The sequence below is a fragment of the Gopherus flavomarginatus genome, chromosome 5 (assembly GCF_025201925.1).
Source record: "Gopherus flavomarginatus isolate rGopFla2 chromosome 5, rGopFla2.mat.asm, whole genome shotgun sequence".
NCBI classification, from domain to species: Eukaryota; Metazoa; Chordata; order Testudines; family Testudinidae; genus Gopherus; species Gopherus flavomarginatus.
The window spans coordinates 142,562,379-142,590,091 of NC_066621.1; the positions used below are offsets into that span (position 1 = coordinate 142,562,379).

The window sequence follows — 27,713 nt, forward strand, 5'->3', positions numbered from 1 at the left end:
AAACCTAGGTGGAAGTTCTTCTCCAAAATTCAAGTGGCCTTAATTCACTTCTGAATTAGGCCTTAATTTGGTTTCTCTTAATTCCCTTCCAAAGTGAATTGAACTAAACCAAATTAAGTCCACTTTAATTCAGAATGAGTGGGTCTAGGCTGAGATTTAACATGGTTTAACTAATCCACTTTAAAAATTAATTTGGATTACATTTTCCTGAGTAGACAAGCCTTAAGTATAGCATACTCTCCCTCAAGTCCAGAAAATAAAACTCTAACCCTAAAATTACTTCCCTTCACCCAGAGCATGCAACACTGTCACACGCTAATTAGTACCATTAGGCTTAGCCTTTGCCCCTAAACTTTGAAATTAGGGGCCTGGTCTATGCACCAACCTGCACCGAAATAACAAAAAGTACAAATGAAAACTGATCTAGTTCCTAGTATTATGGTACAAGTATTTTTATTCTAAAATAACTGTCCACACATAGGCTTGCATGAAAATAACTAAACCAGCTTAGTTAAATCAGAAGGTTTGAATGCAAATCAGGCCTGGGATTAAGCAGTAAATGTCTTCAGATGAGGAACACTCCCTTCACTTGGTTTCACAAGAATCTAATTTTTACTTAAAGCTGATTTTTTAAAAATTGTATTGTAACTGTGATCTGGAGAGTAACACTTGAATTTAGATAATTAATACAAATAATTGTATTAGAAGAGCACCTACAGATCGAGATCCTACATGTATGAACACAGAGAATGAAGCAGTCCCTGCCCTGAAGAGTTTACAGTCTAAAACTCAACATACAAAGGAAGAAGCAGTATCGCCATTATAGTGATGGGGAAACTGCAGCATAGCGAGATTAAGGCCTGACCCACACATAGTGTTTACGGCGATGTAAACATTTTGGTTAGGGGTACAATTTTCACCAAAATTGTTACAGAACAGCTCCTAGTGTGAACATTTATATTGGTATAAAAATGCTTTTACCAACAAATCTTATTCTCCTAAATTTCAGGGAATCAACTACACCAAAATAAGCACCTTTATACAGTTATAACTGCGCTCGTACAACCAGAGTGGTTCTGTTTTAATTGATGTAACCTCTGCTTAGACAAGTCCTAAATGGCTTCCCTAAGGTCACACAGGAAGTCTGTGGCAGAAGCAGGAACTGGCCTCAGATAGCCTGAGTCCCAATCCAATGCTTTATCCACAACATGATCCACTACGTATGATTAAATAATAAGCAGGGCCTAATTTTGTAGCCATTCTTGTTAAGTTATCTGGTCAAATTTAGTTGGAAGCTTGCAGTAATGAGGAGTGTAAACTCAGCTTGCAAATGATTTGTTTGTGTTAAAAATTGTTATATGCAAAGCAATACCATTTACTCATGTCAACGGGGGCCTAATTTTGTTGGCAGTTTTACTGGATAATCTGAGGAAGATAAAAATCAGTTCTGACAGAGTTCCTTATTAAGTCTGTGTGTACTAGAACTATGATCTGAAAATAGTAGTACATTAATTTATTAAAGGAGGTTGAACCGTTGTTTTTTTTAGGCATTTTTGAATTAAATATCTAGATGTAATTTATCTGATAAAAAAGGTAATTTGAACATAATAGCAAAATAGAAAACTCTATAGCCCTGTAAATTTCTTACAGTATATGCTAAAGTTATTCTTTCAAACTGATAGCTTTTTAGAAACGTAATCATGTTTGTCTGCAGACCCCTTCATGGGAATGATCCCAGTTAATGGATCATTATTAAACAAGCATTAAAAAATCATAAATCATTTTCCCTAAACCATGAGACTTAAAAGCTAATACAATTTCAGATCTTTTTTCTTTGCCTTTTGGTTTTCAAGCCTTTGCAGTACACTTAAGTCATGTTTTCATTTGCAATCATGAGGGTTACAAACTTTCATTTAAAAAAAAAGAAGTATGCTGAAATTTTCATGTAATCACTTGACAATTCCTAGAGTTGGGACTTAAAAAAATACCAAATATCACAAGACTTGTGATGAAATCACGGAAGCTGGCAACAACACAGTAAGCAGCCATGACTCCCACAACACCTACATTCTACTGGTACCATACACCTCACGAGGGAGCGTCTTTTTGTACTTATGAGCTACAGCTTTTCCGGCAACTGTGGAACTCACTCCCAAGACAGATCATATTGCCTATCAAGCTCGGGACCATCAGAAGAAAGGCAAAACCCTGGCTTACATGTCCCTCTATGATCCCCACCAAAATCACAGGTTAATAGAAAACAAACAATGGAGCAGAAGAGAGATCCCCTTGTGTTCACTTTAATAAACTTTCAAGGCACTCAGACACTGCACATTTATGGTCTCAGTAAAGTAACTTAGATCCTGGACCTACAACGCATTCCCTCCACCCCTCCCGAGCCCTATTTATTTCCCAGAGTCTGCCCACACACAGGCCACTGCACGATCAGGGCCTTAGACGAGTACTTCAAAATACTCCCTCCAAACTCACCCAAAAATTAAAAAGAGTTGTAAGGAGGGTACGTGAATGGCCGCCTTCCCCCAACCCTCAATTTATAACTTCTGTGTATCTCTGCTATAGTCAGAGATGATCAAGTCTTCGTTGACGATTCTAACAATTCTTTTTGGACCAATCGTCTTTTTTCATTACTGACCCAGTTTAGTGGTGGGAGCATAATCCATTAATTCTATTACTTTTTCCAACTAAAAACATTCGAAAAATTAGTTCTTGTTATTCCACACACACACAAACACACTTAGTTGTAATGTATATTTCCCACAAATACAGACTATATCACACCAAATATGGTGCTATTGTTTCTCCATTCTTTTTCTTCCTCTTTCCTTGTATGGTTTCCTGGTTTTTGTTCCTTTTTTAAGACACACATTGCACCTGTAGTATGATGCATGCAATACCACTGGGGTGAGGGGAAGGGGAATCTATTTTTAAATCTATTTTTAAAATTAACTAAATCTTATTAAAAATTCTCTTAATAAATATTTCTGATATGTTTAGCCTGCATCACAAAAGAAAAAAGTGGTTTAGAAATATATTTTCCCAACAGGTCACAGAGTTATTACTGGAAAATGATTCAAAAAAAGTATATCTGAATGAAAGGTTAGCATATTAAGTAGTAACATTTGTTTCTTGAATGAAGCTATGTCCATCAACTGCCCTAGTCATCTTTAAAGAGTTTTCCATAAAGAGAACTTTGTGGATTAAACAAATAATATCGCATGGCAGCTACATTCTGCCACAGATGTATGGTTCTTTTCTCTACGTTCTCTTTATCCTGCTTTCAGACCACCCCTACTCAGTACTCTCTTTCTTGCCAAACCCAGACTTGATGATCTTACATTACAGATAAGTGGAAAAACACATAAGTCAATTATTTACTCATTCTTGCAATTTATTTTTTTTTCTTTAAAATGTGTGTATGTACCTAGGGCTCATGAAAATGAAAAAAAAAAAAAAATGATACAAGTTAGAACTAGAAATATTGTTAGCGGGGACTATGCAACCTGCCCTATAAAGCATTACCAGCTCACCTTAATCCTGCCTTGAAATACTCCAATCCCTCTTGCTGAAACGCGAGCAAAGTGGCCTTTAAGTGATGTGATCTGATACTTATTAAGAATAAGACTGAAACTTAATTCATTTAGTTTCTGACAGATAGTTAGCAAAATACGAACTATGTTTCCAGAGGTGTAGTGAGAGGGCATAAATCTAATGCCCTGCATAGTAACATAAGATATCAAGGTGTCAGCATCTGATCTCTTCTTTGTATCATTTGATCAGAAAGTCCATACAGCAGGGGCTCGCAAACTGGGGGTCGGGAGTCAGGACCCTCAGTGGTTCACGAGGTTTTTACCTGAGGTGTCGCAAACTGTCAGCCTCCACCCCAAACCCTGCTTTGCCTCCAGCATTTATAATGGTGTTAAATATATTAAGAAGTGTTTTCATTTATTTGGGGGGAGGGTGTCACACTCAGAGGCTTGCTATGTGAAAGAGGTCACCAGTACAAAAGTTTGAGAATCGCTGCTATATAGTATCATGCTTACACAAGGGTTCCATGGCAAGTCATTTATAAACATAGTGAAAAGTATCTGGCCCAATGTAATACTTGAATATTTGGGAGCAGGGTTGGGAGTGAGACATTTTCATTTCTTCAAAATTCAAAAGAGAAGCGTTCACTTATTTTTAATTAAAAACGTATTCCCAAGAAACTAAAAGTTTTGACCAAAATAAAAACTTTTCATAATAAAATCTGTTTTGGTCAGAAAGATATTTGCCATTGAAAACAAGTTTTGTTGGGACGCTTTTGACTAGCTCTACTCCTATGGTAGCCTGTGCATGCCCTTCCTTCTTCCAAGCAATGTTTAATCTCCCTTCAGTCAGCCTTTCTGACTGTTCAGTGCTGATGCCACCTATGTTGCACTGGCTAACCCTGTGCATTTGTGTCCTTTGCCATTCAAAACAGACCATCTCTGGTGCTTTGCACTCATTCCTGCTTCTTACAATCTCTCCACAAATAATTCCATCAATTGAGATTTACTTTTTAAAAGTCTAGTGACTAGCCATTATCACCTCATATTTCTCCAGATGTTTTGTGATCTCATCCTTTCTTAATGTCTCTAGCATCTTGCCTACCGCCGACATCTGATTTATTGGTCTATAATTTCCTGGTTCCTCCCTACTCCCAGAGCAGGACAAGAAACAAACAGAAACTCAGAGCTATAGCACAGAACTATTGCCCCTTGTGTTGAAAAAGTGACCAACATCCAAAGCTGAAGACTAACATGTTTACCGAAGGTTCTTTTTAACCCCAAACCTCAATAGCAACAGATTTCCCTATAAGCTACAAACCTTCAGCTATATATTTTGTTATTCTCTTTAAAACAAAGGAAACTGCACCTCCTTTCCCTTCATTATGAATCACACACACTTCATTTCTTGTTCAACTCCTAGCTTATTCCTTTCCTTTCCTCATCACCCTGGTTTGTCCTCTGAAGTATCTTTATACTTTACAACTGGCATCTCCAGATGTGTTTTAAGGCATTTTGTATCAGGTGCCACTGCTATTCCTTTGAAACACCATGAAAGTCAGCAGATCCTTAAGCTAATCTGAACCCTGCAGGTTCTGTCTGCACAGGTCGGTGGGAAAAGTCCAAAATTACATTGCAGGAAGAGATGAAAAAACCCTCAAAAATTGAAGGGCCAAGCAGGGAGCAAGATGATAACAGAACAGAAAAGGAGCAAGAGTTGAAGGGGAGCAGAAACACTATATCCCTGGGATTTCCAAACAAGCTAATTGGTGGAAACATTGTCATGTGACCCTGGTTCAATTGATACTAATAGATGAACAGTTAAAAATACTGACTGGCTCTCAGCGTAACAATGCTAAAGTATTTTAGGCCATGTTACTCTGCCTCAGCGAACGTAGTGTGCATCAATCTAATGGTTTAATTGTGCATATCCTGCAGTCACCTTGTGCTGTGATTACAACAGACCTCACAAGATAATCAGGTTGGCAACAGGTCAATGCCTGGCTTGGAGATGTCTGAAGAACACTGGTTATTCAATGGGGGGGTAACTGTCCCTCCATGTCAAGGCAGAATCAAGTCTCCAGTGTGTTAGTGGAAGGCATCCTGCTACTGGAAGCACTATCTTACAGATGAGACAAGAAGCCATTTGTCATTAAAGATCTGGTAATATCTGCCTGTTGGTCAGCCAGATACACAATAGGGTAATTTCAGTCTACATGCCTAAAATCCTTCTGCCGTTTCTCCTGGATAAGGTGTTCTACACTTGCTGGCTTAAATGCTGCGCAGTGCTTGTGTTCACTGTTTAAAAATACCACCACCACATTTGGTACCTGTTGGTGGACAAAATCCCTGTGTAAATTTGTAACTGCTTTGGGATTCCCATAACGATTCTTATCTCCTTGTTTAGCCCTGACAAAATTCTTATCTATATACACTATATACAAAAGACACAATCCCTTCCCCAAAGAGTTTAGACTCTAAATAAGAGAGACAGAAGATATGACACACTGGAAAAGGCAGACATAGGGATGGAGAGTTGATATTGGGAGAACCCACTAGTGTGGACAGATGAATGAACATGGGAAAAGGAAATCATTAGGACCTTGAGACTGGTATTTACTTCAATCTAGAAGAAATTCCACATAAAAGGGCACCCATCCAGATCTCTGGGTACCACTGACATACATTTAGAAACACAGTTAACATTGAGTTCCAACAACCAAAAGCATTCAGAGTAGATGATTTTCTCCTCCCTCTCACATATTATTTAATCACTGGTCATGGGATTTATACAGATTAATCCCCCCCTTATGCCTTCCCACAAGACAAAATCCTAGCCTCTAATGTCTCGTCCCTCTACCTATGTAACACTGTGTACTGTATGTGCACACACATACACACTCCTAAACATGACAAAGTCTAAGTTTCTTCACTCCAGGTTTTCCACATGTGCATTAAGAGATCCTGCAAAGAGAGGTCAGGGTTTCTAACTATTGTTTTCACATGCATAGCTGATGAGCAAGCACTTGTCTCATCCTGATTAGGGTTACAGAGCTATGCGCTGCCAACTGAAAGAAAAAAAAAATGAGTTCATTCATGAATTCTTATACATCTGACTGGCTGAGGCTAGTAGGGTCATGGAGATAGATGCCACTGGCCTCTCCACAAATAAACATCTGAACTACTTAGAAGCAGCACTTCCTTTAAGTGACTGACTCATGAGACTGCCAGGAACTATCAGACATCCACAGAAAAATATGTTGAATTTCATTTCTCCATTTATATTTTTGACTTTGAAACAAACAAACTAAAAAGGCAAGAAAGCTACCCAAGAAAGTCATGCTATTTCTATTTCTACCAAGCCAAAACCACCTGCTCTAGATAATAATGGCATACAGAGCGCCTGCCATCCAGAAGAGCTCCAAAGCCCTTTGCAAACTGATTTACACATACACAAATCACTGCAACCACCAAAACGCAGCCACCGCTGGGGTGAAGTGTAGCAACTGTTTAACTGCACACAGCCATGCTGTTCTACTGTTCAGGACAGGAACTAAAAGATACCTTCTCCAACAGAAACTGTGGAGGGAATTTAAGGTAGACAGAACATAATTACCCAAACTGGCATTTGGCCAGTCGCTGGGGTTAACACTGATTACACTTGTGAAAAGAACCATGGGTTCTTTAAAGACCACAAGCACTCAGGATCTTGGTTTTATTTGTTACCCAAATGAAAAACTGTATATGTTTACTATATCTGTAATTCTCCCTTTGTAGACCCTCCCTACAGTAATTACTGTTTATGTCTTCTTTCACAAGATCACAGTACCAGGCATCAGTTTTGGAAACATCCCCTGACTGGGGCATTTAGCCTTGCAGAACTAGCAAATTAATCTGCTCTTTTTCAAGTGCAGATCTATAACAAAGCATTGTAGATGTGAAGTCACTTAAAAAACAAACAAAAAAACCCACACTCACGGACCAGCCTCTCTCCCTCCATGCAAGTGCATCAATTTTCAAGACGGATCTCACCACTGCTGCCAATGAAACTCAGAATATAGTGGAGCTTAGCACATGTGGTCTCCTGGCAAGCAAAGAAGGGGATACTGCATTGCTTTCTGAAATCTCCCATCAGCAGGTTAGTGAAGTAAAATTACCAGTTGTGTTTCACCACTGAAGTGGAAAGAAATAGGTGCTAGAGTATTCATCAGGACGGGAAAGGAAGAGGGGAAAAGCTGGCGGGGGGGGGGGGGGGGAACCAGGATAAATAAATGGGGTGTACTTAGATGCAAAACATCAAGATGAATATGCAAACTTCAAGCACAAAATTTGAATCTCACATACACAGCATGCACTACTGTTTACCCCCACCAAAAAAAAAAAAGTTACAACACACGTGCTCAGCAGGTGGTCTTGTCACATTAAATTACAGATTATAATCTTTGATCCCTGGAGGGCAATAAAGTGTCTCTAAAGGCATCTAGAAGTCAATTAAAGAATACAGAACTAAGAAACCCCCCAGCTATACTGCAAAGTAGGAAGAACTAGTACTTGTGTTCAGCTTATCTTTTTATCAAAGGAAGCATAGAAATTTCAGTGTTTAAAACTGAGGGCCATTGTCATCTTGAAATCTAGTCAGACTCTGTTTTGTTTTGTTTTTTTTTAAAAGATAAAAATAGTTTTGGACATAACATCTGTCCTTGAATCCTCCTTGAACAATGTCTGTGGATTTACAACCATGCTTTCTTATTTAAAAAATGTTTCTCTCTCTCCCACCATTCTTGTGAGAAAGACCCACTTAAACCGAGGAAGACTGACTACAATAAAACTACATAGACAAAGTCAATGTGCACGCGCACACAAAATACACATTTCCCACCAACCTCTTTCAGTTATAGTCATGTTAGCTGTTATCTATAACTAGGTAAAAATATATATATTCAGGCAGAGACGTGATTTAAGTCCACAGTGTCCCTTTAACTGAAAGAGTTTCTAGGATCCTAAACTGCAAAATGAAATGTAAATAATTTTTTCCTTGGCTTGTTTTACCCAATCAAAATGTCTCTCTCAAATATATTTACTGCAAAAGGTAGTTTAGATTCTTCAGAACTATCCAGTGACATGAATTAAGATGTTATACATTTCACAAAGCTCTAGAGAGGGGACATTTATGTGCATAAATACTGTCTGAAATAAAACTGAATAGAAAATTATAGTGCTTTCATATGGCCATGTCAAATTCTCCTGACCAATCATCAGATGAGAATGGAAAACTAAAGGGTATAACAGACTATAGAAAAAAATAATTTCCCATTTATTTTAATAACATGGATTTTATCAATTTTATTCTTGCAGAAGAATCCTTAACCTTTATCAAGGTTATGATAAGGAATGCCATCTTCTTCCCCCAATATTATTCTGTACATTTGCACCTTCAGGTCACATTACTTTGTTGTTGCAAACTTTCCAGAAAAATCCTGAGTCTGCAGAAGCAGCAAGCTGGAGGATACAAAATCTGTTGTTGTCTACAACAAGTTATGAGATTATAAAAAGTGCCTAATGTCGTTCTCTCCTTTCCAGGAAGCAACAATACAGTACAAAGAAACAGGTAAGCCAAATACCTGATAGCATAACAACACTGTTCCTAAGGAAAAAAGCATACAGTAGAATTTTACTTACTCTTAGCAAGACCTTGAGGGACTGGGGGAATATCTAGTAATGCAACAGGATAGAGGAACATACAATTACTGTGTCAGTTATATTTCAGCTCTCTCTGCCCCGCCTCTCATACAGAAGGACTTAATTAAAGTTTTATTTTACCAGTGTTAAAACAGATGTACATGGAGTGTGCAAAATTAATGCTACTGCTTATCTCTTGGGTACAATGAGTGGTAGGGTTTAAAAAACAACAACCGAAGAGTGCATTCACTAGTAAATCTACTGTGGGATCATAGCACAGCTAATAATCATTGTATCCCTTGCTGTCCAAATGAAGATTCACCTTGAGACAATTATATTTTCTGGAGAGACATGCTCACAAATAGAACAGCTATAGATAAGTTATCTACATTTAAAATGATACCACAGAGCAGTGGCTCTCAAACTTTTTTACTGGTGACCCCTTTCATATAGCAAGCCTCTGAGTGTGACTCCCCCTTATAAATTAAAAAATACTTTTTAATATCTTTAACACCATTAAACCACAAGTTGAGGACTTCAATAACTCAGACCTAGGTCAGGGGTTTGTTACAGGAATGGGTGGGTGAGGTTCTGTGGCCTGTGTTGTGCACGAGGTCAGACTAGAAGATCATAATGGTCCCTTCTGACCTTAAAGTCTACGAGCCTATTATAAATGCTGGAGGCAAAGCAGGGCTTGAGGTGGAGGTTGACAGCTTGTGACCCCCCCACGTAATAACCACATGACCCCGAATTTGAGAACCCCTGCCTTAGAGACAAAATAAATTGTCCCACCTTTGTAATAGTCCAACTTTCAACTCTCTATTTTAAGGAATCTCTTTTTTTCTATTAACATAATTTTCAAACCAAATAGTGGAGATACTGAGTTTTCTGAGAAAAACATAATACGCACATTTCAGAGAGTCTTACATGCCCCATGGAAAGTCATACATCTTTCCTATGCATATTTACCATTAGGAAGGGTCAGATTTTAAGAGAGAAAAACAAGGAAGAGCTATTTAAAGGTATGCTGTTAAAGGTGAGACCAAGCCAATTTGCTGGTTGACCCAAACGGACAATGTTCCTTTAAATGGGAAGGAAAAGACACTTACCTCGCTTGTGAAGCCATCCTTCCTTCACTATTGCTACTTCATTCATAATGGCAGGAATGTCTCTTGAAAAAAGAGTTTCTGCTGAAAGATCCCCCCACTGTTATCTCTGGATTCCAGCAGAACGGGCCACGGAAAGGGCTTCTTTCCTCTCTCTTTCTGCTATTTCTAGAAATATTAAAAAAAAAATGTTTTGCAGCATTTCACATATGTGCAGTAAGGAACACAACAGAAGGTAGTTTATATAGCTGTTTTGATTACAAAGTCTAAATGAGGGATTTATTCTTCAGACGTATTTTTATTTGGGGGAAGAATGGGGTTGCAAAGTGAATTTTTGAAGAAGTTTTGCCTATTCACTCAACAGATACAGCAATGTCAGTATGAACCCTACATTAGATATGGACTGCGAGACTTAATCCCGGTCTCTTCCATCTCCCCACCAATGAAAACTACCTCCCAACAGTAATTTTATCCAATCTAGTTTAAATATCCCTCAGCAGGGAAGCTTCCACCATTTCCTTTGGGAGACTTCTACAGCCTAATGCATCTCACTGTCAGGAAGATTTTCCTAATATTCCACTTCAGTTTTGCCCCTTAAATTCATCCCATTACTCCCAGACCTATCCCCTTGATCTCGCTAAGCAATTCAACTCCCCTCTTAAATGAGCATACAGTATCTTGAGTAAAATACTTTAACTTTCTCTTGTCATAAATCAGCCCCTACATCTCTTGCTCTTATTGCTTGAGGTCTCTCCTTATGCAGCCCCAAACTGTGTTCCTTGGTCTTCCCTGTTGTTATATTTTTCTGTTTGCTCTCCACTATTACCAGTAGGTCTGTTTTCCAGGTTTCACTCCCTCACTGAAAATCCTCTTTCCAGAACTATAACCTTGTATTATCTTCCAAACTGAATCTGATTTTGTTAGTTATTTTCTGCCCACCTTGCCAATTTCTCCAGATTTCTTTTTATAAATTTCTCAGTCCTCAGAGGTATCGGCAACTTTACCTAGTTCGGTATAACAGGGGAGTAGTATCATTCAAATGTAGTTTATGCCAAATTCCAGATAATGGTGAAGATATTAAAACAAGCCTCTCTTGCCCTCCGCCCACTAGACACACCTCCCTCTGCCACTCAACTCAGTACACTGGCATTTATCGCTGCATCACTCTTCTTCTGAAGGGACCACACCTTTATGCCTATTCAGTACATGACATCTCCACTTGGACTGGCAACAAACATATCAGTCATGATGGGGATAGCGGTCCATTAAGAACTGGACTAAGGTCAACTAATTTCATGTTATCCACTCAGAGGATCACTGATGGTAACAACCTCTGGTCATTATGAACCTGAACTAGGACTGAAGATCTGATAGAGATGGGAGGTACCCTGAGCCAGCCAGAGCTTCTGTCTAATGAAGTTAAATCTGAGTTACATCAATAACTGTAAATATAAACTGTGCAATTTTGAGTGGGATGAGTTGTGACAGAAATGAGGTCAGATCCCTATTTGTATTTCTATGAACTTTCACCAGTTATCAGAGTTCTAAATCTTTAGAAGTTACACCTTGTATTTCTCAAATAAATAAATAATTCACTGTTTTTCCGAGTTAATAATCTGCCATTTCTCATTTCTTCTATTTATCAACTCTAAGAAACAAGCCTGAGATTTGCCTGGGGGAGGGAAAATACAAAAATCTGGTACTGGAACATGGACATGTAGGAATTTCTTAATGTCACAGACAAGTATAGGAGAATTACATGTTATAAAATGGAGATGAGTTTCACCAAGAAGTTATCTTCAGACAAGCACCTTTTGACATGTAGTTAAGATAAGACTGGACAAACATTATGGGCTATTATTCCTGCACACCTACTGACATCAATGGGAGAACAGACCTCATTTAAAGCTTTCTCTCAAATACTGAGCTATCTGCAAAGTGTTGAATAAAAACCCTATGATTATCACAGCTAAAGTCTGAAAATGGAATTGCTGTGTGAAAGTTAACACACATTACTTATTGGTATAACACTATGTCACAACAGGTCAGGGTACTGTACATCATACCCACATGCTGAATTTAAAACAATGGAAATAAGCAGCCAACCCCTTTTCCAGAGTCACTTGGTGAAAGAGAAAGTTGAAAGCAAAATAACTAATTAGTAGGAAAGCTAAACCCGATTAGAAGAAATAAAAAACAATGACAAAAAGACTGCTGGAGTCTCAGGCTAGGTTACTCAACATTCATCTGGATTCACAAACCTACCTATTTGCATAGCACCACCTTATTTATTATGGGCTTGACTGTCAATTTGCCCAGGGTAAATAGCAGCATCTTACTCTGCTACCCCTGAAATAGCCCAGAAGAGAGATCATGATTTGGAAGTTATTATGCCTCCTGTTCCAGGGAGGGAGTGGCAGCATGAACTTAGCACAAGTTGCAGTGGGGGAGGTTTAGGTTGGATATTAGGAAAAACTTTTTCACTAGGAGGGTGGTGAAGCACTGGAATGGGTTACCTAGGGAGGTGGTGGAATCGCCTTCCTTAGAGGTTTTTAAGGTCAGGCTTGACAAAGCCCTGGCTGGGATGATTTAGTTGGGGATTGGACTAGATGACCTCATGAGGTGCCTTCCAACCCTGATATTCTATGATTCTATACAACATACCCTCTCCAATATGCTGGTGTAACTATACACTGCCAGGCACATCTTTGCTCCTTCCCAGCCTCTTTGGGGAGAGGGGGAGATAACATAGTGGCACTATGGCACAAAGAATCAAGAGGGCCCCTATTACCCTTTATACCACCATGGAGAAGAGGCCAGCGTCTGGCCTTATATTCTTTATTCAGCTATGCAGGTGTGTGTGTGTGTTAGTAAGAACAAACTCATTTCAAATATCTTCAATTCATAACACGGGAAGGTGGGATGTCCTACCACTGTCCCAACAGTCCACAGTGCAGTTGGACATAAAGCTGTATCTAGCATAACCTCACTATACCTGGTGCAATTTTAATTGCACATCCAAATTATATCCAGCGCAATTCAACAGGCAGAGAGAGAGGTGTTTTTTGAAAGACACAAAGGAAGCACAAAGATCTCACACAGGGAGAGGAAGTCAGCTCTGCTGGGTGGATCTATGCATTAGTGGATATGGACAAATGGAAGGTTTGCCTTTTGCACAGGCTGAAAAAACAGATGATCATAAGGCTCATTAAGTAACTTTAGGAATGGTTCCCAGTGAATAGAAGTTATCTGAGGTGACTATGGCTTGGTTGTCTAGACTGTATCTGCATGTGACTGAGTGATAGCAGGAGCTGCAGATGAACAATTCTTCCTTCCGCTCTCTTTAAAAAAAAAAAAAATGTTTCTATGACACCTTATTCAGTATCAAAATACCACCTGTACTACTCGTTCAGACAGATTAAAATACAGTAAATAATTAATTATATAAACAAATAATTAATACCTTTTGTCTCACTGCTGATTATTCTACCAATGTAGGGAATAGTTGATAACTATGTGCATAAAATTAAGTTGTGAAAATTCAGTATGCTCTTAATTTTAGAAAGATACATCACCTCCTTATGTACTAGCATAATGAAAGCTGTCTTAAGGGACCACCCAACTAATCTTCCAATACAGAAGGCAGAAAGCAGAGCTATACTCAATATATTTGGGGCAGCCTCTTAAGACAAGAAGTTGCCTAATCAGGGTGCTGTCTTTTACAGTCTTTAAAATGTGCCCCTTCCCTGTTGTAGGAGCCACCTACAAAATTAAGAGATGCACCTGTTCTCCTCTTACAGGGAGCACTCTCCTGCTCAGGAAGAGATTTTATTTTGTCTTCATTTCCTGTGCAATCTGTGGAGCCAGGTCACGCTCAGGGGGAACATACTGGGATCTTGGTAACAGAGCTGAGGGAAATACCACCACTGTGCAGTCACAACGGCAGCCTAAGGGAAGTAGCAGACTCTGCAGGCAGTGCCCTAGCCCCAATGAAAGCATCTGAAAGGTAAAGTATTAGGGTTTCATTTTAACAACATCCCTTGTTGCCTTTCCCTTTAGCTGGAGAAAGTTTTAGAAGGGAAAAAAAACTAACCCCTTGTTTGGCAGTCTCTTGAGTGGTCACAAAAATGGTAAGAACTGTCCTTTGGGGAGAAAGAGAAGAAATTAGTCCAGATGAACTGGAGCGGTTGTTGCTGGTGCTGCTGTTAAAGTTTGAAACTGTTTTTCGTTCTTTTATTCCTCTTTATTAAAAGGTTGAAAGGATTTTTAATGGTGTGTTTGCCATGGTGCTAAGCAGGCTGAGGTCTCTGTATATCAAACCCTGGACCTCACTTAATACTGTTTAATGTTGAACAGTGACTAGGTTGTGTGAACACCTTTGCCCCATTTATTCCATCTAAATTAATACAACAGGTAGATCCAAGCAGAAACAGATCCTCCAGCCTCACCCTTTTATCTCTGCCTTGACTTGTGTGTTAGAGCCCCACAAATTCCACCATCATTTCTATAAGAAGAACCTCTAATTCCACCGTGTTCACAGGCTCTATACCCGTGGCAGATGTGGGGAGGTAGAAGCCATCAAACCCTAATGACTAATTTTCAAGGAAGCAGAAAATGAACAACCAGCTTTATCTCTCAGCTTAATTTTGAAAATCCTGTTGTGGGCCATCAATTGCGTGTGTTTACTGATGTTCTCCATTAGTCTAGATGTTCCACTGAAGCCACCACCATGTCAAAACAAGTATTTTGTCATCATTATACATGGAGCTGATGATAAGGCTTGGAACAGCTTTTCCAGATATTGCAAGCTACAGTGTAATCACAAGTTGAGAGCAAAAGAAAACTGTAAAACACATGTCCCATTTTCTGTGACTCCATAAACTGAATCTAGACTTCCAAGCTGCAGTTTGCGAAGCTTACTGCTCTCATGTCTTTAATGGTCTAAGAACCAACAGATGGGGTGGTAATTCTGTTAAAGGTGTGGGGTGGGACGGCTACATAAGCTTAGCTCTCTTATCTCTGGTTCTGGTTGCAGTGTGGAAAAACTCTAAGCAGGGTAAAAAACTGACTGTGGCTGCAGAAGGGGGACAGCTTCTCCTGAACTCCTACATTTTTATTATGCCCTTCAAGTGAGAAACAAGCCAATTTATAGTTTATAAAATTCTTGTACAAGCTTTAAATTATATGAGCATATGGAGTCAGGCGACTGTACAATGGAATCAGAGGGAACACATTTGTAAACAAACAGTTTGCTCCATCCTTTGTAAAGATAAAACAAGTCATAAATCCATTTAATTCTCAACTAAATTACTTCTAGCAAATATTATTAACTTGCAAGTGTATGCTAGAACTTTAGGTACTACATAATAAATTGGGACACTTCTTTTAATTGGTGACTGCATACTTTCAAGAATTTGTGAATAATATTTGCAAAACAACAAAAGCCCACCTATTCAAAAAGTGAAAGGTAGTGGCAAAGTCTTTAAATCCATACATACTATTGTGTCATGGTAAATATCCTGGCTGTCACCATGAAATTAACAGCTACATAAAGTAATCTACACACATTTTCACTTGTAAACAAATATTATGGTATACTTTATGCAGCAACTCCCCTTAAAAAGTGCATTTTAAAATGCATGTTCAGTTAATGATGTAACGACAAACAAATCAACTCAGGTATTTGCTTCTTATATATTGGGAAAGGGAAATAAATACAGTTAAACTTCACCTAAGCAAAAAATGTTAACAAGGCTACAACCACATGAGTACCAGTGGCACCATATCAAAACATCTAATGCATCTCCATATTGGTTATGATAAACAAGTCCAAAATACACAGGTCAGATTAAGGAAACACCCACATACACACAGTGTTTTTCAATGAAGTTGAAGTGAGGTGAAAGTGCTAGAAGTCCCCAAGGAACAATTCAGTCATTACAGAAGGTGGAGGAGGGCTGGTGGGAACCAACTTGATTATGTTGGTTACAGTTCTACTCTAAATTGAGTCATAACTTTGGGGGAGACTTAGAAACCTATTATAAGCAGTCAACAGCCTTAAAAACATGGCAATATCCGTCGACACACAAAGGCTTGTGAAAACCAAAGGGCTCCTGTTTGCCAAGGAATCCAACAAGCAAGGCTCGAAGAGAAATCCAGCCTAGCTCCTACCCATGCAGTCAGGGGGAGGTGGGGGGCTCAAGGAAGGAGATCCCAGGCTGGATCCAGCCCAGAGCTCGTTCGGCTGGTGGGACACCCCAGAAGCTTCTCTCACAAACACTTTCATGTGCTGATTCCCAGCACAGCCAGCCAGCAGCTTCCTGTTAGCAAAGCCCTAACCCCCCGCCCCTAGGCAGAGCGAAGAAAGCGAGTAAGTTGGAGGGGGCCGCCGCCTCTCCTCCCTGCAGGCTAACCCCGGCGGGGCGCCGCCGCTGCAGCGCGCTAACCCCCAGCCGAGGCCCAGGCGGGTCGCTGTGCGCGCCGGGGGAGCCGCACACACCAGCCCCCCATCCCCGGCGTGCGCCCCGCGCAATGCGCCAGGGGCCGGCCCCGGCTGGCCGGGCGGAGCAGGCCCCGGCGCTTCCTCCCGCCGCGCCCGGGGAGCGGGGCACTTACACGCCTGCAGCGGAGAAGCCCTAGGAGAGGCGGCGATGGGGGCTGGCCGCGGGCGGATTCGTCTCCGGCTCCGGCGCTAGGGCCTAAGCGGGCTAGCGCAGCCTCCTGCTCACCATCCCCGGCCGCTCCTCCGCCCCCTCGCGCGGGGAGTCAGCCCATGGAGCGCGCCGGCCGGACCCCCGCCTGCGCTGCGCTGCCCGCCCGGCGCGGAGCGGAGCGGGGCTGGCCTGGCTGGGGCCGCTCAGGAGCTGGGCAGCCTCCGGGAGCAGAGGGGGCGGCCGGGCCCCGCGCTCTTTGCCGCTGCCCCAGCCACCCCCCACCCGCCGCGCTCGCTTCAGACTGGGCTGCTGCAGCCGCTCCCGGCTCCGCCAGCCTGCGCTCGCCTCTTCCCTCCTCTCGCACACACACACACACAGGCTGGGGGAGCCGCTGTCTGGCCTCGGCGATGCCTGCGGGGTCCTACCGCCCGCGGAATCGCTCCTCTGCAGAGCCGGCCCGGCTGCGCTGGGGGAGTCTCCGCAGCTCCAGAAGCGCTGGTCCCCCCCGCCCCGCACACACTCACACTCTGCGGTTCGACAATAAGAGGTGTGTGTTCTGCATGCGGCAGGAGGAATGGGGAACTCTGCTGGCTTCCTGCCCGCAGATTTCCTTCTCGTGGTCACTAGGGCTGCTTTCCACTCACGCTGGTGTTTACTAAAAGGAGATCTCAGCTCACACACGCACATGGATGGGACCAGAGTCCAGCCTTCTAAGCTGGAGTCACAGCTCAAGGCCTCCCCCTCAACCCCCAGGGCCGGCTTTAGGCCTATTCCACCAATTCCCCCGAATCGGGCCCTGCACCCAGTGAGAATCCCTTCCCTGGCTAGAGGCGCCTTTTTAAGTTTTACTCCCCTGGCAGCGCTTCAGGTCTTCGTTGACACTTCGGCGGCAGGTCCTTCGCTTTGGGTGTTCGCAGCGGGTCCTTCAGTGCCACTGAAGACCTGAAGCGAGTGAAGGACTTGCCGCCGAAGACTCGGAGCACCGCCAGATGACTACAAGCCCCATGTGTTTTTTTTCATTTTTTGTTTGTTTTTTTAGTCATCCCTACGGGGGCCTCATCGAAACTATTCGAATTGGGCCCCGCATTTCCTAAAGCTGGCCCTGCCCACCCCGCTACAGGCAAACTGCAAGACAAACAGACAGTGACAGAAGAGGGAAACTAGACAGACTTAGATTGGGAGCTTTTGGAGACTTTGGGTTTTTTGTTCTCTTTGTACAGTGCCTAGCACAATGCGGTCCTATGCAGTTAATGTGTTACCACAATGCAAATAACACTAGAAGTTGTGTGGCCAACTCTTCCAGTCTTTGGTGTGTTCAGTAAAGCCCCAGCTCTTGGATTCATTTGGTAATGTGAGAATCTCAGTTTTTGTTTTTTTAAAAGTAATTTTTTTTAGCCTGATTTTGGAGATAGGCCTGAAAATGTCTTTCAAGAGCTCAAAATACAGGCGTCAACTAAAAAAAAAATTCTGTTCAGAATTTTTCAAAAATTCGATGAATTTGAAGCCAATCTCATGATTTTGGAGGCGGCATGACTCATGATTTTTTATGTTTGGGATCGGCAGCACAATTAAAAAAAGAATGAAGACAGCATATAGACAGACATCAACTGGAAGTATGGTCAATTCTGAGTTACAGATCAGGGAGAGGGACAAATACAAGAGACACAGAAATATAATGACTAGGGAAAGTAATAAAAAAACACATTACAAATATCCTAAATGAAACAGAGTAGCAGCAGTAATCCCCAAATGGTGTAGGGAGGATTTTGATATCCTCATTCTCCTCCTGCATGCTCTTCACCAAAAAAAAAATTTTTATTCATTAAGGTGATTGCTTGTTTCACCTCACAAACTTGACTTTTTCATATTTAGGTTTCAGGCATGCAAATATACATACGTGAGGAATCCACTGAAATCAAGGGGGCTTCATGCATACACAGTGGTGGTCTATAGATCAAATTACAGATCTGGAGCCTCAACGATACTTGCAAGAACTATGTACTCCACTGAAGTGTGTCTGGGAAAGAGAGATTTTTCCATTCCATTAGAATTAGTCTTTTAGCTGCAAGAGCATGTTACTGAGCAGATAGAATGAAATGAGTCAGGATCTATTGCTAAATAGGCTGATTCAAATTCTCGCTTGATTCGTGGTGAGATGTGTGCTTTGCACTTATCTGAGAATCTCAAAGCACTTTATAAAAGTGAGTGGCATGGTATGGCTCAAAGCAGAGGGACTGGTGTAGATTAGACTCTGTTCCTACAAATACGAAGACCTGCTACGCTGGCTCAAACCAACTGTCCATCTAGCCCAGTATCCTGTCACCAACAGTGGCCAGAGCTTCAGGAAGGATGTACAGAGCAGAGGAGTTGGAGTGATCTGCCCATTTTTCCCTCTCAACTTCTGGCAGTCAGAGGTTTAGGGTCACTCCAAGCATAGGGTTTCATCCCTGAACATCATGGCTAATAGCTATTGATGGACCTATCATCCATGTAATTACCTAGTTCTTTTTTAAACCTACTTATATTTTTGGCCATCACAACTTCCCATGGCAATGAGTTCCACAGGTTGACTGTGAATTGTGTGACAAAGTACATCCTCTTGTTTATATTAAACCTGCTGCTTATTCATTTCACTCAGTGACTCCTGGTTTTTGTATTGTAGGAAAAGATAAATAACACTTCTCTATTCTCTTTTTTCCACACCATTCATGATTTTATAGATCTCTATCATATCTTCCTTTAGTCATCTCTTTTCTAAGATGAACAGCCCTAATCTTTTTAGTTTCTCCTCCAATGGAAGCCGTTCCATACTCTTCATCATCTTTGTTGCCCTTCTCTGAACCTTTTCTAGTTCCACTATATATTTTTTTAAATGAGGCAACAAGAACTGGACACAGTATTCAAAAAATGGGTACACCATGGGTTTATACAATAGAGTTATGGTATTTTCTGTCTTCTATCCCTTTCCTAATAGTTCTTAACATTCTGTTAGCATTTTGATCACTGCTTGCACAATGAGCTGAAGTTTTCAGAGAACTATCCACAGTGGTTCCATGATTTTTTTCTTGCATGGTAACAGCAAATTTAGAACCCAGCATTATCTATGTGTAGTTTGGATTATTTTTTCCATCATGCATTACTTTGCACTTATCAGTGTTGAATTTCATCTGCCATGTTGTTGCCCAAGAAAGACAAGGTGGGTGAGGTAATATTTTTTATTAGACTAACTTCTGTAGGTGAGAGAGACAAGCTTTCGAGCCACACAGAGCTTTTCTTCAGCTCTAGGACAGAAACTCCCAGCTTCAGAATGAAATGCAAGGTGGAACAGATTGGTTAGCATAAGTAGTTAGCACGTATTGTAAGGGACCATTCAAGGTAGATGGGCAGATTACCATCTCTGCAGTCATGGGACACAAAGAAAGGGTTAGAGAGTTACAGATTGTTATACAGTAATAAGCCATAAATCCAGTGTCTTTATTAAGATCATGATTTTTAGTATCTAGCAAAATTATGAATTTAAGCTCCCAGGCTCATCTTTTGAAAGTGTTGTGCAGGTTACATTTGAGGATGAGGACTGAAAGGTCAGATATAGAGTGATTGCTTTGTGAAAAGTGTTCACCCACAGGTGGTAGGGTGTTTTGCTCTTTTATCGTTTTCCTGTGTGAGTTCATTCAAGAGTGTAGTGATTGTCTGGTTTCACCCACATAGTTATTATGTCATGTAGTGCACTGGATGAGCTACACCATATGTTGTGATAGGACCATGGATCTCGAAAGCTGCCATGAGAGGACCTTTCCTATTATCCCATGAATACTTAGTTTCCTTAATAGTCTTTAGTGAGAGACCTTATCAAAGGTTTTCTTAAAATCCAAGCATCCTATATTGACTGGCTCACCCTTATCCACATGTTTGTTGACACCCTCAAAGAACTCTAATAGATTGGTATTCTGTTCTTTACTATAGTGTCTACCAATTTGCCCAGAACTGAAGTTAGCTCACCAGCCTGTAATTGCCAGGATCATCTTTGGAGCCCGTTTTAAAAATCGGTGTTATGTTAGCTACCTTTCAGTCATCTGGTACAGAGTCTTTTTTCAGTGATAGGTTACATACCACAGTTAGTAGCTGTGCAATTCATATCTGAGTTCCTTCAGAACTCTTGGGTGAATACTGTCTGGTCTTGCTGACTATCATTGTTTAATTTATCAGTTTGTTCTAAAATGTCTTCCACTGACACATCAATGTGGGACAGTACTTCACATTGGAACTATCCTTTTGGGTGACAAATCTGAAGTCAGTGGATCTACTCACATGCTTCAAGTTACACCCTGATACTGTAAGCATGTATTTAAGTAATTTTCTCATGATCACATAGTAAAACAGTGGTTGCATTGAAAATAGAACTCAAGTCTTATTATGCATGTTCCCCTGCCGAAACCACTAGATTATGCTGCTTCTCATAAATTAATTTTGGAGGAGACATCTGATTATACCAGCTGAATTCTTTGGAAGCCCCATAACAAGAGAGTTATTATTATTTAATATTTATGTTACAGAAGTGCACAGATAGCCCAATCATTAGTAATGCCCCATTCTGTTGGTGCTGTTAAAACACAGTGATGACTCAAGGTTTACAACCTAATCTAAGAAGGAGTTTACAATCTAAGGCCCAATCCACTTGCAGGAAAGGGGTTTAAACATTTTCTCATCATTATTACACTTCTAGTTGTGTTTTAAGGTAATGAAGTTAATTGTTAAGGTACAGTGATTTCCAATGATCTTAAATTGGATTGAACAGATCCTTAGATCTATGGACATTTAAAATACCTTAATAGTGCCATCTATTATCAAATATTATAAAACAATAATGATTTGCATTCGTAAGTGCCTTTAGTGCAAGATTCTCCATGTGTCTTATAAATATTAATTAGTTAGATAGGCACCACAGTAAGTCAATAAGGTATTTTAATATCCCTTTTAAGAACAGGTAAACTGAGGCACAGAAAGTTAAGTGGTTTGTCTCAGTTTGCTTAGGGAGTCAGTGGCAATGGAATGGTTGAAGGAATGGAGTCCGGAATCCAGACTCCCAATGCTCTGTTCCAGTCACTAGATAATATTGACTCTGCGATAATAATGTCCCACAACATTTGACTTTAAAAATATTGTACTGCAGTGTTTTGAACCATTGCTAACTATACTGCAATAATTTATAAGAGTTTTAGTGCAGCTGTGTTCTGAAACGTGATTCTGTGAAAATGCAACTGATGTATTTTTTGTTTCTCCAAAGCAAATTTGCCTTGTTTACTAGTTAAAAGATCAGGAGTACTTGTGGCACCTTAGAGACTAACAAATTTATTTCAGCATAAGCTTTTGTGGGCTACAGCTCACTTCTTCGGATGCATAGAGTGGAACACACAAGAAGTGAGCTGTAGCTTTGAATACGTAAACTTTGAGTACGTCAAGTGGAATAATTAATTGAATCAAAAGCACATGCACAGCTTTGCCCCGATACTTTAAAGGTCAAAACTCCTTTCAGCTTATGCTGAAATAAATTTGTTAGTCTCTAAGGTGCCACAAGTACTCCTGTTCTTTTTGCGGATACAGGCTAACACGGCTGCTACTCTGAAACTAGTTAAAAGATGTTTTCCCAGCTGAAAATTCAAGTTGGGTTGTGAGAGTCAAGATCAGTTCTTTCAGAACCATAAAATCACCAGTAATAATTGAAGTTTCTGTAACTGGAACCTAGTTAGCAAGTATACTGTTGATGTAGAAGCCAGAAAATAATTCAATACATTTTCCTACAGCTCAGTTGACTCTGCACTGCTAACACAAATAAAAAGGGATAAAAATGTATTAGTGTCAATAAAGTCAGCAGATCTGACTTTGAATAGACACAGGTAGCAAATCTATTCAATATGCAGGTACTATTTTTATCAGTTGAATGATTATACCCATTCTCTGAAATCAGCAACCAAACCCCATATCCTGTGGTACCTATTTTCTTCTCACAATTTAATGTAATGGATCTATCTAAGCAGTTATACCATGGCCACCACAATGGTTCATAGATTCCAACGCCAGAAGGGACCACTGTGATCATCTAGTCTGACCTTCTGTATAACCCAGGCCATAGAACTTCCCCAGAATAATTATTCTTTATGAGTTAGAAATTTACACTTTATTTCCAGTCTGAATCTGTCTAGCTTCAAATTCCAGCCAGTGGATTGTGTTATATCTTTCTCTGCCAGACTGAAGAGCCCATTATTAAATATTTGTTCCCCGTGTGGGTACTTTCAGACAGTAATCAAGTCACCCTTTAACCTGCTCTTGCTAAAAAAACTGAGCTCCTTGAGTTTCTCACTGTAAGGCAGGTTTTCTAATCCTTTAATTATTCTCATAGCTCTTCTCTGAACCCTCTCCAATTTATCAACATACTTCTTGAACTGAACATACTTCATACGTCAACATACTTCTTGAACCAGAACTGGACACGGTATTTTAGCAGTCCCCACACCAGTGACAAATACAGAGGTAAAATAACCTCTTTCCTATTAAAGATTTCCCTCTTTGTGCATCCCATGATCACTTTCACTGTTTTGGACACAGCACCACACTGGGAACTCACATTCAGCCGATTATTCACCATAACCCCCAAAGCTTTTTCAGAGTCACCACTTCCCAGGATACAGTCTCCATCCTGTAAGTATGGACTACATTCTTTGTTCTCAGATGTATACATTTACATTTGCTATAGTAAAACCCATACTGGTATCAGAGTGTCTAATGGATCATTGCCCCCTTGCCCCCCTCCAAACAAAAAACCCCTAAAAAACCCCACAACAATGAAGCACCAAGAGAATCCCTAACAGAAAAGAGGAGCTTGGGTTTCATTCTCTCCTGTGTCCGAGGAAAGAGAGTGTTTGTTTCTCCTTTTCCACCAAAACAAAACTACAGTCAAAACATCTCTATAAACTCTTTCCTCCTGATGAAGCAGCATTACTGATATTATATGGCATATGTCTGATTACTGATATATGCTTGAGTATATCAGCATAAATTTTAAAATCTGCTACTTCAGATGTGTAAACCAGCTGGTTTTATAAGTAACTGTGGTACATGCCATACCATCTCATCTAGGGCCAGACCCAACACCTGCTGAAGACACTGGAAACTTTTCCATTGACATCAATGTGCATTGGATAGACCCTCACATTTTTGCCTTCTGCAAGATGTAAATGCACTGAAAGGGAAGAAGCGCTGGTAAATCCTACTGTTTCACTTCTTTTCCCAGGTTTGTAAGCACACTTATGCTTGCTACTAAATATCAAGCATATATTTAGCTATAGATTAAAATGAATTTGAATACAGAAGGTATCACTCACATTGGTAAATTAAAAGGAAGCTAAAAATCGAAGTGTGGAGCCTGTAGCATATTAAATAGACATGAATGAAAATTAATAGATGAATCTAGAAGAAAGTTAGCCTAATGGATTAATTTCCTTTCTATGGCCCCAGTTCTGTAATCAGACCAGGGGTCTATGCTAACAGGTCTGATTGCAGGATATGGGCTACATTTCCTGCCCTTTTTACCAAATCTTTTGTTCTAATGGATAAGATCCCCAATCACTTTGGAGAATAAGTTCTGTAGGGTTTCCCTCACTAATAAAGCAGCTGATTAAGAAGTAAGATCACACAAGCAAAGGCAAATATCAGCCCTGAGGAAGGAAAAGAAACCTCATTTTGTTTGCTAAAGAGGAAGTATTTTAAAACAGCAACAGATCATTCAGATTTACCAGCTGCTTATTTACAATGATATTAGAAATGGTTTCAAACAGCGAAGTTCTCGATCTGAACTTCTCCAAAGTTTTGGAGGTGTTTAAATTTAAGGCTTAGATTCAGACTCAGCTCCAGAAAATATGAAAGTACTATAGATAAAATACCTAGGTAAAGTAGGAAGTGGCTGCTTTGCAATAACAGTTGGGATGTGTATTAAGGAGTGAAGAAAAACATGGCATTTTTTTCCTCTAAGAACAATGAAATCACTAGGGAATTGTTATAAATGCATACATCATGAGTTTTATAATATAATTATCACCAATGGCATTACAGTCTATGAACCCTATTTTTCAGGAAAGTCCCTAGGTTTCCCTAAACACTTCCTCAAATTTCACATCTGTTTACTCTGGTTTATCAACTACTAGGAGACAAGGTTGTACAAAGTGTTCCCCTGGTATTATATTACCATAAAAGTACTTAATATATAGGTTAATGGCAAAGAAAAGATGGATTAACAGAATATAAATCAATGGAGTAGCATGAGACAGGCCCTTCTGTCCTAATCCATTGTTAAAGAAATATAGAGATAAGATATAATTTTATGACAATTTTTAAGCAGTTTATTTTAAAACATTTTAATTATGTAACTTCAGGGAGAATGTTTATATCCAGTGACAGGAAAGAAAAATCAAGAGAGCAAACTGAAGCATCAGAACTAAATTAACCCTTGACATAACAGGTGCTAATCCACTGGTGTTATATGCCAGTGGTGAATTTGTTCCTCTATCTTTAAAAGATGTATTACACTGAACTAAAGAAACACCAATAAAGAGATGGAAGGTGAACTCTTGATCCCACTGAAGTCAATTGGAGTTTTACCATTGATATCAATACTCCTAGTATTTCAGTCTAGGTAGTTGCACCTTTTAAATAAAAATGAATTTGGATTATCCAAAAAAATCTAACTTGATAGAAAAACAAAAATAAAAGAACATAACTTCAAGGTGCCAAACCTAGCAATCAACAACTATGGGTCTAAACTGTAAAAGTTCAGTGTTTGAATGGATGTTAAAAATAGATATTTCTGGAATAGTCATACAATAGTGGACTAACTAGGAAGATTTTTTTTATAGCTATATAGTCACATGGATCATTAAAACTCCTGACTGAGAAATTTACATTGTAAATAATTTAATGCAGCATTAATTATTATTTGGTTTGCACTTCTATAATGACTTTGATCAAAGGATCTGAAAGTGCGGTTTAAACTGATATTTTTAAAAGATGGAAATTTGGACTAGTCTCCATTTACTAAAGCATTTGTTGGAAGTACTTCTCAATGGCTTTGAACAAGCACTCTGCGTAGTCTTATTGGAGACCTGTGGTTTCTAGTCCCTGTTTCCTGCAAGAGCCTGAGAACATTGAGGAGGCAGTACGCTTTCTTCAGCTGGAGAAGTGGGAGGAAGGAATGCTTCTGTAGAACTCAGTAGCAGTTTCTCTGTCTCTCAGGGCTGGGTTGTGAGCAGCCTGAAGTGGGCTTCTCAGTATCTGTGCCAGAGAGTCAAAGACTGCAAAATCAGAGGCCATTACCAAACTGAGTTCATAAGGCAAGAAGTGGGGTCAGGGCTGTGCCAGGGTCTTGCACCAGGGTCAGCAGTGGCTCTAAACCAGGAACCAGGCTGAGGGTCAAGAGCCAAGAGTTTGGGATCCAGGAAAATCACAGAGAGGAGCAGTGAGTGGGGTCTGAGAAAGAAGCATACCAGAGGTCTACATTGCTTAGACAAGTCCCAGACATGCCTTCCTGGTTTATATGGAGAGTGCCAGGAAATCACAAAGGACTGTTATTCATCCCCTTAGGATGGGACTTCCTGCAGGGCTTAGCCTCTCAGTACTTTTTGGTGGCACGTTTCCATGTGGTGATGAGGAAGTAGTGCCTGCCTCAGACCTTGCAGTCCTCAGTTCTAGGCCTCTGGGTTCTTACATGACTTCTCCCCTTCAGGTGTCTCCTTTTTGGGGTGCAACCAGGCCAGACTTGCATGGATGGGGAGGCAGGTTCCCAAATTCTCTCTTTGGATCCATATCCTTCCCAATTTACAAGGTAGTATAGGCATCCTCAGGTGTATTTGGAATTGAGGATGGCATGCACCTTGTATTCTTCATGGTCCTGGTCTTCAGCAGGTGGAGGTGGAGGAGTAGTTTGGCCAGGGAAGGGGTTTTCAGCATAGGATTTTAGAAGGTACACATGGAATCCAGGGTGTACCTTGAGGGATTGGTTAAGCTGTAATTTGAAAGCAACTGGATTGACTTGTTGGCAGAGCCAGAAAGGTCCAAGGACAGGTGGTCCAGTTTGCAGGGAAGTCTACTGGATGGAAGATGCTTTGAAGTGAGCCAGAATTTCTGTCCTATGGAGAAGGCCGAGGCCTCCGGGCACCTCTGGTCAGCATATCACTTGTAAGCTCTCTTTGCATTCTCTAGTTTCTCCTGAGTATGACGGATTTGTTGGACCCAGTCAGCGGCAGCTGGATTCAGCAATGTTGCTGACTGTGCTGGGTGGAATAGGGAGTGGAACTCATGACTTGTGAAGAAGGAGATCTTTCCTATAGAGACATGGTCCACATTGTTGTAGGAAAACGAGGCAGGTGGTAAGAGGTTGTACCAGTTACCTTGGTGACAGTGAAGAAACCGAGGTACTATTCCAGTACCTGGTTCACCCTTTCAGACTATCCATCTGTTTGAGGGTGGTAAGTGGTGGAGGTAGAGGCATACAAGTCTAAGAGTTGCAGGATTTCATGCCAGAAGTACTAGGCAAATTGGGGTCTTGGTCTGAGACAATGTGATCAGGAAGCATGTGAAGACAAATAATACATCTTAGCAACAATTGGCTGGTAACCTTGGCCCAGAGAAGGCAGCTGCAGTGGATGAAGTGGTCCATTTTCATCAGACAGTCCACAATTGTC

General features: G+C 40.5%; 1 protein-coding gene across 5 annotated transcripts in view; it reads right to left on the bottom strand.

The window, feature by feature from the left end:
• AKT1 (AKT serine/threonine kinase 1) overlaps positions 1-17,110 on the bottom strand; it is a 112,592-nt gene extending 95,482 nt beyond the window's left edge. The window contains exons 1-3 of one of the 5 annotated variants that reach the window (XM_050954186.1): positions 16,946-17,110; positions 10,334-10,498; positions 3,549-3,583 (exon numbers count right to left, since the gene is read on the bottom strand). Coding sequence is in view for 4 of the 5 variants with exons in the window: in XM_050954182.1 (XP_050810139.1) it covers positions 10,334-10,379 (46 nt within the window). In the remaining variant the exon portion in view is untranslated. Of the gene's footprint in view, positions 1-3,548; positions 3,584-10,333; positions 10,499-14,113; positions 14,356-14,423; positions 14,575-16,945 lie in introns of those variants that run through there. The other 4 variants (XM_050954182.1, XM_050954185.1, XM_050954184.1 and 1 more) reach the window with 4 other exon arrangements.
• Between the last annotated feature and the right edge of the window lie 10,603 nt (positions 17,111-27,713).